At 48.3% G+C, this 9,999-nt stretch overlaps 2 protein-coding genes across 10 annotated transcripts in view; one reads left to right on the top strand and one right to left on the bottom strand.

Moving 5' to 3' along the window:
* The window catches only part of pctp (phosphatidylcholine transfer protein), a 32,187-nt gene that overhangs the window by 15,997 nt on the left and 6,191 nt on the right, over positions 1 to 9,999 (top strand). For 3 of the 8 annotated variants that reach the window (XM_064316481.1, XM_064316483.1, XM_064316484.1), the window contains exons 2-3: positions 7,646 to 7,746; positions 9,123 to 9,240. In XM_064316481.1, coding sequence (XP_064172551.1) covers positions 9,198 to 9,240 — 43 coding nt within the window. In that variant the 5' untranslated portion in view covers positions 7,646 to 7,746; positions 9,123 to 9,197. Of the gene's footprint in view, positions 1 to 7,645; positions 7,747 to 7,803; positions 8,423 to 9,122; positions 9,241 to 9,836; positions 9,981 to 9,999 lie in introns of those variants that run through there. The other 5 variants (XM_064316482.1, XM_064316485.1, XM_064316486.1 and 2 more) reach the window with 3 other exon arrangements.
* LOC135243604 (transmembrane protein 100-like) lies at positions 2,219 to 5,485 on the bottom strand. Of its 2 annotated transcripts, XM_064315557.1 has the most exons (3): positions 5,136 to 5,485; positions 3,360 to 3,853; positions 2,219 to 3,259 (listed from the first exon to the last, which is right to left on the bottom strand). In XM_064315557.1, exon 2 carries the CDS (start codon positions 3,777 to 3,779, stop codon positions 3,360 to 3,362), a length of 420 nt encoding a protein of 139 aa, XP_064171627.1. In that variant the 5' UTR covers positions 3,780 to 3,853; positions 5,136 to 5,485; the 3' UTR covers positions 2,219 to 3,259. The 2 variants fall into 2 exon arrangements, with proteins under 2 accessions (XP_064171627.1, XP_064171625.1); XM_064315555.1 differs by having other exon boundaries at positions 2,219 to 3,853; positions 5,136 to 5,484.

The raw sequence follows: 9,999 nt of genomic DNA on the forward strand, positions 1-9,999 counted from the left end.
GTTCTGCGACGGCGGCCTTTCTGCGCGCGGCCCAAACGGGACCGCTCCTGATTGCGCTCGGCGCGGGTACGAGGCGGCCGGCGCCATCGCTCGTGATGGTGTTGCTGCTGTGGGTACAGGGCGGTGTTGAGGGTGGTGTTGCTGCTGCGGGTACAGGGTGGTGTTGCTGTGGGTACAGGGTGGTGTTGAGGGTGGTGTTGCTGTAGGTATGAGCGTGCTCAGTACAGGCCATGGGGCCGATGTCTGTACAAAGGGGCGGAGCTTTAACTGAATTCCAAGGAGTTCTGACCGTGCGATTGGTGGGCGGGCAATTGGAGAGTGGTTGCTTGGGGGTGAGGGTTGCTTCGGGGGTGAGGCTGGTGGTTGCGGGGAGTGAGCGGTTCTCGGGGTGAGTGGTTGCTAGGGGGGTGAGGTTGCTCGGGGGTGAGTGGTTGCTTGGGGGTGAGCGGTTCCGGGTGGGGAGTGGGTTGCTCGGGGTGAGCGTTGCTTGGGGGTGAGCGGTTCTCGGGGTGAGTGGTTGCTTGGGGAGTGAGCGGTTTCCTCGGGGGTGAGGTTGCTGGGGGAGTGGTTGTCGGGGGAGTGGTCTGCTTGGGGATAGGGTTGCTCGGGGACGGTGAGATGGTTGCTGGGGAGTGAGCGTTCCAGGGGGTTGGTTGCTTGGGGGGTGAGCGTTCTCGGGGGGGGGAGTGGTTGCTTGGGGGTGGCTTGCGGGGGGAGTGGTTGCTCGGGGGAGGGGTTGGGGAGTGAGCGGTTCCTCGGGGGGGTTGTGGGGGTGAGGTTGCTCGGTGGGGGGTGAGTGGTTGCTTGGGGGTGAGGGTTGCTTGGGGGTGGGGTTGTCGGGGTGGGGTTGCTCGGGGGTGGGGGTGAGCGGTTGCTGGGGGGGTGAGCGGTTCCTCGGGGGGGTGGTTGTGGGGGGTGAGTGGTTGCTCGGGGTGAGCGGTTGCTCGGGGGTGGGGGTGAGGGTTGCTCGGTGGGGAGGGTCCTCGGGGGAGTGGTGCTTGGGGCAACCCTCTGTGTCCATGTTTTAGGGATTAACACCACACCGCGGAGTCCGGTGTCGGGACGACAAGACGGCTCGTCCCAGCGATGCACTTCACCTCGCCGGCGATAAAGTTAGCCCCCCCTCCCCCCAAAGCAGCGGCGTTCGCCTGGGGTCCCCCCCCTGACGCAAGCGAATCCCTCCATCAGTGTCTGGTGTCATGGTGACGCACGTCGACGCAGACGCCTCCTATAAAAATAACCGCCCGGCGCAGACTGAGGTATTTATAACTGAAGTTATTCAAACGCAACGGCTCTCCTGCCTCTCACCGGGACTCACAGGAAAGACCCTCCATGATTTCCTGCTGATGCGGCTGATTTCATGCAGGTTTAGTGCATTTCTGTCTTCAAATGCATTTCATTAGTGGCCAAAATCATTCAATACATTTGATGAGACAACTGCACATGCAGTAAGAATGTCTCTGCACATCTTTGGTGTTATTGACACCGTCTTCGTTATTTAATCTAAAACCATTAAGTCTGGCTGATAGCCATTAGTGTAATTCATAATAGGGCAGCACGGTGGTGCTGGGGGTAGCCTCACAGCAAGAAGGTTGTGGGTTCGAATCTCGGCTTGGGCCTTTCTGTGTGGAGTTTGCATGTTCCCCCTGTGTCCCCCTGTGTAATCCACTGCATGCTGGGATAGGCTCCAGCACCCTCTGCGACCCTGGATAAGCGGGTGTAGATAATGGATGGATATACTTCATAATCTGTTTAAGTGTTTTCACATTTGAGTAAAACAAATAGGAATTCGTTTAAATTTTATGTAATTCCATTCCCAGTTTGTCTAATTCAATCTTCCCATGAAGTAGCAGATTAAACCTTTTTTATTTCTGGCTGAAAGAAACAGTAACACTATCTTCAGTTTGCTTTTGAAAGTTCAGGTTGAACCATTTTGTGGTAGGCTTTGATCCGCCCGTGGGATTACTGTAGTACCCCATAAAACCCCACGTGCCATATAGGGGTCCTGAGATTCATACAAACTATTCCTCATATTACTGATCAAACACTTAAAATTTGAGGTCCATAACATGTTTTTAAAAATACAATTAAAATTAACACTACCATTCCCAGGAACAACATTGTGGCTCGATTCAGTGAACAATTCCTTTCCAGTCAGATACACTGCACATTGTCAGTACACAGATAATACAGACTTCATAAAGTATTGTACCAACGATTTTTCATGAAATTTGCCACAACAGCAGATGCTTTTATTAAAAAAATCATAGTCACAGAACTGAACCTCTAGATAACGACAAGGTTGCCAGTTTAAATCCCACAGTGACAAGGTGGCTGCTCTGAATATCAATGCTTGCTGGGCAAAGCATGTGCAGCAATAAACAGAAGAAGTCAATGAAATATACACTATTTTTATAGTGTAGTAATCCTGTAATTACTGTTTTTCCTTCAGTCACATAAATGAGATGCGTGATATACATTTATTATGTATCTCAGACCTGCGTTTGATTTATCTAATACTGGATATTAGCAAGTACAATTTCAAAACGAATGTCCATACCGGATACACAGGGTTTTCTGGGTAACATGTTAAAACGGGTCTCTCATTTCCAGAGTCACTCCTCTGCACTGCAGTATCTGAGCGCCAGGCTAACCGAGAGAGCTCTTCTTCTGTGGTGGCAGTGAAAGGAGACTCCTCCGCCTGGTTCTCATCTCCGCCGGGTCTGTCTTCGTTGCTTAGTCGTCCAAATTGAATTATTCCCACATTAAAGGTCATTAATAAGCCATTTTCTTTCCCCCCGGCCGGCGCCTGGCTGTTCGTCTTCATCACCATCACTTCTGCCAGCCTTGCGTCCGTCACTTCGACGCGGCCCGAATGTTTGAGGGCAAAGCCGTTAATGGTCTCCAGGGAGACGCCACGGCAACGGAGAACACTGGATATTAATAGATTAATGGCTTTGTGTCACTGAGGTCCAAAGGATGCACTCGTGTTTCCTTGCTGAATAATTCTTATGGAGCCTCCTAGCTTCTGGCTCCTTGAAGGAGCATTTAACGGGTTAGAATGTCCTCGAAGATGGCGCACCTTGATCAATTTCCCGGGTCAGTCAAGGACCTCGGAGACAAAGGACGAATAAAATAAGGGGTTGGAATGCACCCGTGTTGGAACGCACTCCAGGCATCCCCTGTTCATCCCTGCTGGGGCCTCTCGCTCACACAAACGCGCTTCCCCGCGTGGCCACCAGGGCGGCCTGTCTCTGGCCTACACAAACGCGCTTCCCCGCGTGGCCACCAGGGCGGCCTGTCTCTGGCCTACACAAACGCGCTTCCCCGCGTGGCCACCAGGGCGGCCTGGCTCTGGCCTACACAAACGCGCTTCCCCGCGTGGCCACCAGGGCGGCCTGGCTCTCCCTGCGGCGCTCTTTCTGGCGCTGGCGGCGGACCTTCCAGCAGGCGGCGCTGGCGGCCAGCAGCAGCAGGCCGGCGGACAGCAGCACCAGGCCCAGCACGGAGATGGTGGAGCCGTGCGTGTTGAAGGCGTAGGCCACGGCAGTGACCACCAGGCCGGCGATCAGCACCACCACGCCGAACGGCACCGTGCAGCGGTAGCAGGACAGCTCCGCCCCGCCCGTGGCCGCCGTCAGCTGGACCTCGCTCACCAGCGGGGCGTCCGCCATCGTCACCGTGCGCTCCCCGCGGCCGTCCCGCGGCTTCTCCGCGCGCGGCGTGTCCGGTGCCGCGCCCGCCCCCGCCTTCAGCTCGCTGTCTCTCAGCTCCGTCATGGCGCTACGCCGCGGTGCGGCCGGGTCCGAGTCACTGCGGCCTTCACTGGGCTGATCGGCTCATGGTTCGGAATCTGTAGAATAAAAACAAAGGTGTTCTCAGTTATTTTCTGTTCATTTGTACAATATCTATAGGGGCGTCCCTGGATTTGCTGGATTGGCAATATTTTGATTTAACCCAGCTTGGTGTGGGGCAGCTATGTAGCAAAATAGGCTACTGAGTCTGCAGGGCGTAAAGGTTATGGTTTAGATTTGGGGGGTTGTGGGTTCAATTCCCAGCTGGGGTGCTACAGTTGTACCTCTCAGCCAGGTCCTTGAGCTCAGCTGCTTCTGTAAGACATCTTGCTGCAGAATGGATTCCATGCAAATGGGTAAATGCTCTAATAGGAAGTCATTTCACAGGGTAAAGGACAATCATTAGTCCTGCTCCAGACCGTTCGCTTGTCTGCATCAAAAGGGCTGAAGCAACCAGTAGAGTCAGAGATCTCATGAAGTGGCAAAGAACACTTGTAAACTCGCCAGTCAATTACAGATTGACCTTCTCAGAACTGCATGTTGGCATTCCACTATGGTCAGTGAGAGAGAGCGAGAGTGTGTGTGTGTGAGAGAGAGAGAACTAGTCTTGGCTGCCTTCTATGATTATACTTTGTTTTTGTTGGCATTGGACACACACGTTATGTCTCATTGTCTTTGGTGCTGTTTCCAGAATAGTACTTGATAGCTTCTTCCTTTTCTTTGTATTGCCAACCCCAGCTTTGGAACGGGGTGGCGGTGTGGGGATGACGGTTCGAACTGTGGGTCCGCGTAATCATTGATAACTTCTGAAATGAGCTGACGTACATGTGACTCTACTGAATTTTACACGCTTCAAGTGCACCATCTCCCAAACCCCGAACACAGCTGATCCGATGTATGCGATTAGAAAAGGATCCTCTTGGATACGAGTGCTTATATTAACGTAGAAAAGATTTCAGAACATAATTATGGATCATTTAAAAAAAATTTTTTAAAAACATTAAACCCTGCGGTGTGTTTTGTCATTTTCTTCGAAAGGAGAGTAAACAATTACGAATCAAATCATATAATACGTTTTAAAGTGGTTGTAATCGCTGTTTTTACTCAAAGACGTTCCAAAAAGTGCTGGCGATAGTAAATGTACTTTAACATTACGACATACGTAATAAAGTGAAGTTAGCTTTATAAGACAGTTGGATGTTAGAAGCAAAGTGTACATGTATACTGACCGTGTTTACGTTTGCAACCACGGCTGTAACCACGCACGTCGCTCAGATCAAATAAGATCCCTTTGTTGTTTACTCGGACTTACGGGATTTTAGCGCAGAAAAGAAGACTTACCTTACGCTTGTGTTCTCTGTTCTTGCGCGAGCTTTCTGACTTGAAGACGTGTGCTCATCGTCCTCTCGAGTAGGAGAGTAACAGATTTACCAAGTGTTTTTAAATAATGCGTTTTCTAGCCTGTTCAAAACAAATAAACGTTTTGATGTTTTGAAACGAAAAAAAAAAACGGATAGTGTACGGTAGTACAACACAAAAAGTCTACAGTAAATCTCTCGCACTTGAAGAGGCTCCTCGCTTCCCTGCAGTGTCAGTGTACACCCGCGTTGGCTGCGCGAGGAGTTGGAATTCGAGTCTCATTCATCGGGTGTCTGGCTCACGCGCTTCCTTGAGGAGAGACTTGTACTCCCATTATACTGAAAGGGAGGGGGGGGGGGTCTGAAAGGTCTCCGTGACTCACAGGGGAGTTTTCTTAGCGGGGAACACATCTCACACACACAAACACGCACTCAGAGACAGTTTAACCCCCTGGCTTGGCACAGGATGTATGTAAGCCCAACATGTGAGTCTTAAACTGATATCTGAATATCATGGTCCTAGTGGAAATTCCAGCTTGGTTCCAGCCTGTTTTGAAGGTGGTCTGGAGATGGGCAGGCTGGCAGCAAGATTGTTGAGATGGCAACCATGCTGGTAGGAACGTGTCCAGCTGGTGGACCAGCTTGGTACAGACAACAGATCATCACCAAATTCCAGATGGTATCCAGCTGGCTGAACCTGGTTCCAGCTAGATTCCGTCTTAGGCTGGTACCTGGATGACAAATCTTTACACTGTGATTTAGCACATTTGTTTGGAAGATACAAAAATATATTGCGAAGATTTAAGAACAAGAACTTGGCAAACAACTTTGCAGATTAAAATTTCTGCATGTGGGAACTAACTTTAGAATCATTATTTCTCAGTAAAAAATAGTACTTGGTTGCCATATATCACACACTACTTCGATCCAGACACTGTGGTCAGGTAGCTATAAACACTCTACAAGAAGAGGGAATAAAGAATGGTGATTAAATTGTTACCATGTATCAAAATTAAACATGACAAAGGAAGACTTAAGATGCTCAGTCCAGTCGGTCTCCACAACGGTTGCAGGTTTGGCAGGTTCTTAAAATTTTTAACAGAATGAAAGAAGCGGATTGCAGAACATATGCCAGGCAGTTCTGTCATCAGGAAAAGACAGTGTAGTTGGAAATGAAAATTTCAGAACTTAATGAGTGAACGTACTATACCTTCACATAGGGAATTGAAGTTTTTAAAGCACAGAAGACCTGCTGTGTTCCAGCGCTAGCGTAGGGCATGCAGCTCCTGCAGTGTTGTTTGACAGATGCAAGTGATGATGGGATGCATGTGTAATTTAATTTACGTGTTTCTTCTCCTGCCGTGTGACAGGACCCACATTAGCCCCTCCCTCGCTCTCCGTTCTCCAGCACGCCCCGCCCCAGTTTGGCAGTAACCGAGCAACAAGCCGAGATTGATTGAGTGGCCAGTTCCTGGCGTCATACAATTTTTATCTTCTTGCGTTCTCAGCAGACTAAGGAACAGCCCACCCAAACCATCCATGGGTCTGTCCCAACATAAATCACCATGTCTCTTTTTTTTTTTTTTGTAGTGTGCACATTAAGTTGGACTGTACTCAGAATCTAACGGAGAGCTTTGTCCACCGTTACCTGCGTGTGGGAGCTGGAGCAGAGAGAGAGTCCACAGGCTGCCAGTTCATCCCTGTCCATCTCACACTGCCTTCTTTAAGCTCTTCTGGTTTTTAAATCCAGGGCTGCCCAACCCTAACACCCTGCAGGTTTTCACTCCAACCCTAACAAAGCACACCATTCAACAGCTAGAGAGCTACCGTCCTGTAGGTTTTCACTCCAACCCTAACAAAGCGCACCTCATTCAACAGCTAGAGGGATTTGGATGTGGGGTTCGGGGGGGTGGTGTTGGTTGTCAGTTGTTTGGTCGGGGTTTGGGTGGTTTGGATATTGGTTGTCGGGAGGGGGGGTTGGATGTGCATTGTTGGGGGAGATTTGGATGTGAGTTGCTGGGGGGCCTGGGGTGGGGGTTGGGTGGGTTTACCTACTAATGCGGTACAGTTCAGAAATGTGATTTTAGATGGAAGGAGAAGAGGTGTGAGGGCCCAGCCCTTTTGTCTCCTGGTTTCCTGTTACATTTTTGTGTCTTTTTGCATCATCCAGTCGTACAGCATTGAGTATTCTAGACCCGCCCTACTCACACATACATAGAGTTGCATCTTGAGAAGGGGCTACTGCCAGGTCATGTGATGAGGGCTGTATGCTTTATGCTTTGCGTGCCCTGTGGGGATCACTGAACGGAATGGGAGGTGCTGACCGCAGTGGACACACAGCAGGCCTCAGCTGCTGAACTCAACGCAATGCAGATTCACTTACTGCTCTCCATTGTATTGAGTGATAAAAAATGGCTCCAAGTCAGGTGTGTGTGTGTATATGTGTCCCACCTGCCCCACCTCTCTCTCTCTCTCTCTCTCTCCCTCCCCCAGGATCAAGCTGTAACAGCGGTGCGAAGGATGAAATACAATGAAAAATGTCCATTATTTGGCGGTGCTTTCAGCCTAAGTGACTAATAAGTGCCTTTAATGTGGTAAGCAAACATCACAAGAGCACAATTTCTAGACTTCAGATTTCAATTGCAGAAAAGAGCAATTAATGTTATTACATTATTGTGACTATGGGTGTATAGTTTATTATATAATTATTATTGTTATTATTATTATTGTACTTCAGTTTAGATAGTTGACCTAAGATGGAGGGATATAATTAGAACCTGCTTCTGCTCCAGCTGGATGGATACCATCTTGAGTTTGGTGAGGGTCTGTTGTCTGTACCAAGCTGGCCAACCAGCTGGACATGGTTTTGCCAGCATTGTTGCCAGCTCAACCATCGTGTTGCCATCTTGACCATTTCTAAACCAGCTTCAAACCAGCTGGACCAGCTTAAAACTAAGCTGGAATTTGCCACCAGGTTAGGCATACTGTGGCCGCATATATAAACGTTTAGAACTGAGCAGCTTAGCCAGAATTTCCAGCTTCCAGCGGTTGACGTTCCACGTTAGGCAGGCGCGCGTCGCTGCCGCAGTTTCCGTGAATTTCGCCTGTCTGCCCGAGGGACAGCGACCAGGAAGGGCTGTAGAAATGTCGCTGCAATTCAGTGACGAACAGTTTCAGGAGGCTTGGAAAGAGCTGGACGACCCCCAGGTGGAAGGATGGGAGCTGTTTACAGAAACCATGGGGGTTAAAATCTATCGGCAGCATAACAAGGTAAAAATCGAAAGTTGCGACTTTCGGTAAGGGCTCGTATCCACTCGTATGCGGATCCTGGCAAACCGCGTCACCCGAGGCGAAACTTTTAATTCTCCATCTCACTGAACACACGCTGAAAGCGATGTATCCGCATCCGACAGAGCAAATGATACTGTTTACCTTTCGTTCAGTGTGAGGATATTTGCTTTATGTCACTGATAGACTAATCTGAGTACTGCAAACCATAGCTACTGCGTCTACGTTTTGCATTTGGTACGCTGACAGCAAATACAAGGATTAGCATGTAGTATAAAGTTAATGCCACGCGTTTAAATAAAAACAGATTTGTGATAAATCCTGGTTCGTGCTTTCCGTGTAATTCGATTTAAAGGCTGTCAGTGTAATCAAATCTACAGAATGCGGAAACTGTCCGCAGTGTGTCGCCATGATCATTTAAAGGAACATCGTCAAATAAAACCGGCCCTCACCAAAATACGAATTCGCGCTTCTCTTCACTGTGTAGGCTACAATGATGTTCTTTTTTTTGTAAAGTAAATCATTGTTGCACAACCTAAATGTAAGCGTACGTTGCTGCTTTGAAATTTCACAATTTCGACAACGAAATCTCCTTGAAGCCTTTAAGCTTTAAGTTTGCCTCAAATATGTGATTTAATACCCAAACGCAAGCTTAAAACAGTAATTTAATGCGATTTCGCAGGAAACTGGTCTTTATGAGTACAAAGTCTTCGGCGTTCTTCCCTCCTGCGGTCCGGAGCTGTGTACCGAGGTCTACATGGACTTGGCCTATCGGAAGAAATGGGACGGTTATGTCAAAGGTGAGTAAACTCAGTGATGGCAATTTAGAGATTGAGACCACCGAACTAAATGGGAACTAATTAAACTAATAAAGATCTGTATTCGTGATTGAGATTCTACGCCTGGTTAAATTCAGGATTTCCCTGTTGTGGTGTAGCCTGCTAACTTTAATACTAGCTATCAAACGATGTATTACTGTTTACTAATGTGGCAGGACATATAAAAATACATTTGATGGATTTTTTTCGAACTCTGTGTTGTCTTGCAGTCTGCCTTGAAAGTGTCCACAGGTACCGTAGTTTAGCCACTGTCTGTATCCTAGTTACGGTAACTTCCTGTTGCTGTAGAGAGTGTGGGAACGGAATATCTACTTAGTCGGGGGGAGTGATGCCGGTTGTAAATCGGGTTTGTTTAACACCTTGAATTTAACTAATTTAGGGCCAAGTCAGACTGGAATTAAAAATTTGGTGTTACGACCGATCCGTTTTACAAGTGAGCCTGCCTCCATGCTGTGTTAATTTTAGTCTGTGTTGCGTCTGTTGCCCGTGTCTAGTTTGTCTGTGCAGCTAGCATTAGATTAGCAGTCAAAAATGAATAATAATTAAAAAAAAATTTTTTTTTTAAACAATATAAAAAATGAAAAGGTTGTGTAAGTTACTCTGGATAAGAGCATCCGTTAAATGGCCGCAGTGTAATGTAGACTCCTCTATGGTTCAACCTGTGTTTGTTAAGCAAATGCACCCACTGAGCAGTATGGAAGGTAGAAAAAATGCTTTTTA

This window comes from Anguilla rostrata, chromosome 17 (assembly GCF_018555375.3).
Source record: "Anguilla rostrata isolate EN2019 chromosome 17, ASM1855537v3, whole genome shotgun sequence".
In the NCBI taxonomy this organism is placed as follows: domain Eukaryota; kingdom Metazoa; phylum Chordata; class Actinopteri; order Anguilliformes; family Anguillidae; genus Anguilla; species Anguilla rostrata.

What these genes read in the sequence shown, in the direction of transcription:
- LOC135243604 (XM_064315557.1), bottom strand. Translation starts at nt 3,779, where the DNA reads ATGACGGAGCTGAGAGACAGCGAGCTGAAGGCGGGGGCGGGCGCGGCA.